Below are 6,117 nucleotides of genomic sequence, written 5' to 3'. Positions count from 1 at the left end.
GCATCAACTGACAAAGTTTGATGATCCTAGGTTTTACAGTGCCCAAAATATGCATCTAAAATTGAAAATGTGAAATTTGAATATCTGCAAAATTCAAAAAGTAGGTCACTGTGACCTACTTTTTCATAAATATGTTTCAAGGCCTCAAGATGCATCAACTTACAAGATTTGATGATTCTAAACCTCTCGGTATTTGAAATAACAACTTAAAATATATCTATAAATGATAAGCCATAAAATTCAGAAAGTAGGTCACGGTGACCTATTTTTCAGTTGACGCATTTCAAGGTCCCATGATCCACCAACTGACAAGTTTTGATGATCATAGGCTTCAAAGTGTCCAAGATATGCATCAAAATTAATTTTAAAATAAATACCTGCAAAATTCAAAAAGTAGGTCACCGTGACCTACTTTTGAGACAACTTGACACAAGGTCCTAAGATGCATCAACTGTCAAAATTTGATGATCCTAGTCCTTATAATGACTAAAATATCTAAGATTTAAGGAATTTAATTTTTTTTAAATTTAGGTCAACTTTGAAGTGACCTTGAGACCACGCCCTTTGCCCCAGGGTAATGCCTTGAACAATTTTTAATCTACAACATATCCTCATCCTTATGTGTAAGTTTGGTGATAATCTGCCCTGTGGTTCTTGAGAAGAAGATTTTTTAGCAACCACTACTTTTGTTTGTATTTTCCTGATTATCTCCCCTTGTTAAAGGGTCACATCCCCCTATTTAGTATGTATGAAAGCCCTTGGGCCAATGATACCCTGTAACAAATGGCCATAGCATTAGCTCTTTGAGCCTTCGGCTCAGAAGAGCTAAAAATAGAAAGTTTTGTACTGATTATTTCCTCGGGTCGATGTAGCTGCAACAAATGAATGACACTAAATGTAAGTAGGAATATTTAATACTGTTAGGAGTGTTAAGGTGTTGACACAGGGTATACCGTCCGTATTGTTTATTTACTGCATCTATCTTGACTCCTTTCGGGAATGTTTGTTAATTACAGGTATCCCAAACGATTGAGCTCGTAAAGTTTGAAGCCATACATGAACACCTGTTAATTCTGAATGTCACTACACATGTAGACTATAGTGTTTTCCTTTTCACATGCACTGTTTATATATTATACCCATGCATTAAATGTATCTGTACATGTAATACCATACACAATGTGCATACAAAATTTGCTTTTGTTTGTGTATGACTGTTGCATGTATTAATGTACAATTTGCGATAACATCATGAAATATATACATGTATACTCGGTACTTGTACAAAAGAATATTACATTGAATCAATCCAGAACTGTAAAATATGCTGTATCACGATTCCGGTTTATTTAATTTTTCATTAATTGATGAAATATACATGTACATATATTTTATTACTTGATTATGAAATAAGTAAAATCCCAGGGAAAAATCCGAAACATTCTGAGTAAATAGATCATTTTGCGTTCAGCGTGCGCTCAGCGTTCATTCACCGTTCACTTTTCGCTCTGCGTTCGCTCACCGTTCACCAAATTGCGTTCACCATTCGCTATGCGTTCGTTCACCGTTCGCTCACTGTGCGTTCACCGTTCGTTCACCGTTCGCTCACCGTGTGTTCACCGTTCAAGTGGGAAAGAAGAACGTTTCAGGGACTGTACTATCAGATTTTTACTCGTACGACGAAGCAAAACCTTGCATTTGATTTACGAATGTCTGCCTTCCTGTGCAGTGAAAACTTTACAAAAAGTTTTTCATTGACCATCAAATAATAATAGGAGCCAGGCAGGCACTTCCGAAAACCTGAAACGCTTTTTCTAGTTTTATGTTACCATGTTGATATGATATTTTCTGACTTTTTGGAGTAAATACAGGGTTGTAAAATTGTGAGACATTTCAGTCAATCAGCAGAAAATTACAACTGAAAATTTTTCTAAACTGATAGAGATGTTACCTGACACAATGATAGATACGAGACACAAACGACTTGATCTCATTAACAGCGTGGTCCAGAAGTCGAGGATGAGCCCCCACTCCGATGTAGGCTGCTCTGAACACATCCACCAGTCCCTCCATCAGCTTACCCAAGGGGTGAATAGGCAGGTCACAGGCCTATAAAGTACATAGCTTAAAGGATTACAAAATCAGACACACAGACAGACAGGAAAACACCGGTACACAACATAGGAAGTATCAAGTGCTATAATTAAAATTTTCCTAAAGTCTAATTTAACGGTTTTTAAAATTCTACATAAAGCTCCTAAGATCTGTGACAAATAATCACCAATTAATATTGAACACTAGAAGAAATTGACAAACATACAGCCATCACTACATTTCTGTATTCCCTTTGATGTTTAGCAAGGAAAAATGGCTACTGTATTTTATTTCAGATTCCTACTTCAATGACATGTTAATTCTTTGCTTTTATAAGGCAGACATAGGTCCTCTTAGTGTGGGACTCTGTACCTTCTGTAAGTACACTTTGATTTGACGGTAGTACTCGATGGTCAGTCTGCCCTTGTTATGCGGGGGGATAGTTTCCAGCTCCTCAGTGAGGTTCAGGATCCTCTTTATCTTATTGTTTGGACTTGTAAAATAATAAATTCAAACTTCAGTTCACACACGTACATGATTTCATACAACATTTCACTTAAATAGTGTGTCAGATAGTGTGACAGATGAATAGAAATTTACACAAGGGAAACCTGCTTTACCTCATCCTTTTAACACATGGTGGTGACATAATTTTTTTATCCCTTAAAATTGGGACGAGAGGCTCATGGACTGGAGTGCTTATCTGGGCCACCTCACTCATACATAGATACTGCAATCTTGGGGCTCTGTGCCAACTCTACCTGAGACGAATTATAACTGAGACAAATCTGTACCTTATGTCCTGCATTACCTATAGATGTTTGAATATTCTATTGTCAAAATACAAAAGATCTTTCACAATGTATTTTTTTTGGGGGGGGGGGGGGGGGGGGGGGGGGGGGGACTTCAAACTCTTAATGTAGTTCTGTCCTGGGCCCCAAGGGCCATGGTTTGAAGAAAACTTAATAATCTACACAATTACTTTTACATTGATTTGAAAAAACTGTTGTTCTTGACAAGAAGATAATTAAATGCATTTGATTACCACTATATTCCAATGTAATACTCTAAACCTGCCATGATGGACCCATGATAACTAAACAAACTTGAATCTATGCTCCAAGATCATTCTGGAAGCCATCATTTTCACAAACTTGAATTTTCATAATACAGAGAGACTTCCTTGTAAGTTTCGTCTTTCTAGATGAGTGGTTCTTAAGAAGATTTCAAAATGCCCCCATCCTATTTTCCCAAGATCCAGATTATTTTCTCTTGGCACTTCATTGAATAAACTTCTGTCATCTTTACCAAAGGATGCTTTGTGTCAGCTTTGGTAAGAAATGGCCTATCAGTTCTGACAAGTTAAAAATGTGAAAAATTTACACTAGACAGACAGGTGGTACACAGTAGTACATGAAAAGTTCCTTCAGTCTTCAGTGAGTCAAAAAAATATAAAATCTCTATTTCATTTAGTTCAATGGTTAATAGATAACCACAGTTTATAACAGAGAAACAATGGCACCATAAACCACAACATGTGCCTAATCTTTGTAGTGTGGAATAAAATTTACAAATTTCTAGCCATTTCAAAGGAAAGTCTACTTAGTAAACCTTGAAAGAATACTCTCACAAATATTGCAGATTTCACAAGTTTTATATAGTTACTTTTTGTGGATTTCAATGATGTTCTTTTTGCCTTTAGACAGTGTTATGGCCACGTTTTCCCAGGCTTTCGCTGCATTTAGCTGATCCTGACCTTTGACCCTGAATACGGAGACACAATGCTGGAACATTCCTTCCCATCTCTGATTGACTGGAACAGACATGGTTCCAAAGACCCTACAATATTACAATATCGTGCTCATCAGACTAGATCAACCATGCACTGCTAGGTGAAAGTATTACCGATATGATCATAACATGCTATTTATATCAAATCACAAGACCAGACACAGTATGAATTTACCAAATTAAAAAACATCAGATCGGATCATGAGGACTTGCAACTGTAATGAAAATACCAAAGTAACGAACAAGAGCAACACTCACATTGCAAGATGGCACGCAAAATTATAAAAATCTCACTGTAGCCCTCAGAGCACACTACGCAGGTTTTGTATTTTTCTGCAATGTTTGCAACCTTCATTTCCCGTTTATCAAACCAAAGAATACATCTCATTTTGTAAATACATAATTCTCACGGATTTGAATGGAACAAACTAATTTTAACTCAGGACCAAGCATATCTTATACATTTCGCAGTTAAATGAAATACAGTAAAATATCTGTATCTCGAATATGGTTTATCTCAAATACCCCGCTTGAGTCGAAGTCGACCGCCGGTCCCGGCCGTTTTCCCTATATAAATGATTTAAAAAAAACTTATTTCGAACACGGTAATCTCAAATACTCCGCTTATGTCGAAGTATTTTCAAGGTCCCATACCCTAAATTCACCTGATTTATCTCGAAGTGCAGTCAATTTTCCGCTCTGCTTACCATACCTGGCGTCGTTAAGTCACATATTCACACCCGCGGCTACATAAATTATAATTAATGACCGCTAATCCACGCTCGCCTTTTCCGAGTAGACCCAGGTCGCAATAAATGGTGCAACAGCTTGGGTGATTAGTGCAGCCTTCCAACAGTACGGCTAAAGTTCACCGCCAATTACGAACTAACACACCCGATTCCAGGGATGGTGTTTTGAATGACATACGCTCTATCATTAACATGTGTGTTAGATAAACGCACAAAATCATCGAAGTACGCTTGAAGGTAATGCTCTTAATAACGATAATGCATTTAATAATACACGCTTCATCATTAAAACTAGTACAGAGAAAACACAAAAATTTATTTAATAAACATTTAAAAGTAGTTTTTTTTTAAAATCCGTCTTTTTTGTTTCTTACGTGATAGGTTCTTTCATTACAACGCAATAACCACATCCCAGTCGAGCCTGGACATCAGAAAACTTAAAGTAAGCATACAGGCACAATCATCTTAATTTTGAAACACATTGTGAATTCAATTGGATGTTTATATATAATATGTTTTACGGCGTGACCGTGTTTGAGGGCGAAGCACAAATTTTGGCATTAGTATCTATATCCAAAACAGAACAAAAACAACCCGAAGTTAGCACGAGGACGGAACTGTATCAAAGCATCCTAATTTTGAATATTTGATCCGCCTATATATTGAACGCGGGAAATATAAGGCAATTGATGTAAACAGTACACTGCGATATCATATTCAGCGTCGTTATTTAGCAAATTTACAAACATAGCGTTTGAACCACAACAACAAACGTGGTGTTAATCGTGGAATGATTATAATATATGATTAAGAAAATAAGATTTACATGCTTTTACGAATTTTATGTAACATCTCAGAACGATGTGAACTAAGGTAGACGAGATTCAAAATGGAGAAATACATGTCCACGTGCTAATATTCGAATCCACGCCATTAGTACCAAACTTTTCAAGTTCCATAGGTATGGTATAGTTTTTCATTATTTTCCTATATTTTCCTTTTAAACATGTATATACGTGTTACTTATAAGGAGAGCTCTGCTCTCTCTGCACTTCGGGCCATGAGAGGGCTTCGCCCTCTATTAAAATAACTGAAATGTTTGTCTTTGAAATTCCACAATATTAATTTATCAACTTGTATTAAACTATAAGTAACGGCAACGGGGTTTTTGTTTATAATGCAAATCCCATACTATGCATCAAATATCCTCCTTCAAAAAAAAATATCCAACATCAATTTTGGATATCTCGAACCCCCGGATATCTCGAAGTTTTTTCGAGGTCCCTCGGACTTCGAGATAGAGATATTTTACTGTATATCTATACATTAGCGATATTCAGTTTAACAATTGTGTAATGTTTTAGACAATCAAATAATGTACCATAGATTTATTATGATTTGAGGATACAACATGCCTCAACCAGCACTTGCTATTTAACCAACATGTAAGTGAAACACTTTATTATAGAGGAGATAAAGGGAT

At 36.3% G+C, this 6,117-nt stretch overlaps 1 protein-coding gene across 8 annotated transcripts in view; it reads right to left on the bottom strand.

Annotated features, from left to right (window-relative positions):
- The window catches only part of LOC125678900 (alsin-like), a 64,165-nt gene that overhangs the window by 10,148 nt on the left and 47,900 nt on the right, over nucleotides 1–6,117 (bottom strand). For 6 of the 8 annotated variants that reach the window (XM_048917686.2, XM_048917687.2, XM_056154957.1 and 3 more), the window contains 3 exons: nucleotides 3,760–3,933; nucleotides 2,467–2,587; nucleotides 1,952–2,109 (listed from right to left, as the gene is read on the bottom strand). In XM_048917686.2, coding sequence (XP_048773643.2) covers nucleotides 1,952–2,109; nucleotides 2,467–2,587; nucleotides 3,760–3,933 — 453 coding nt within the window. Of the gene's footprint in view, nucleotides 1–1,951; nucleotides 2,110–2,465; nucleotides 2,588–2,714; nucleotides 2,856–2,999; nucleotides 3,449–3,759; nucleotides 3,934–6,117 lie in introns of those variants that run through there. The other 2 variants (XR_008800142.1, XM_056154961.1) reach the window with 2 other exon arrangements.

The sequence above is a fragment of the Ostrea edulis genome, chromosome 2, assembly GCF_947568905.1.
Source record: "Ostrea edulis chromosome 2, xbOstEdul1.1, whole genome shotgun sequence".
NCBI lineage: Eukaryota > Metazoa > Mollusca > Bivalvia > Ostreida > Ostreidae > Ostrea > Ostrea edulis.
This window is presented reverse-complemented; position numbering and strand designations above follow the sequence as displayed.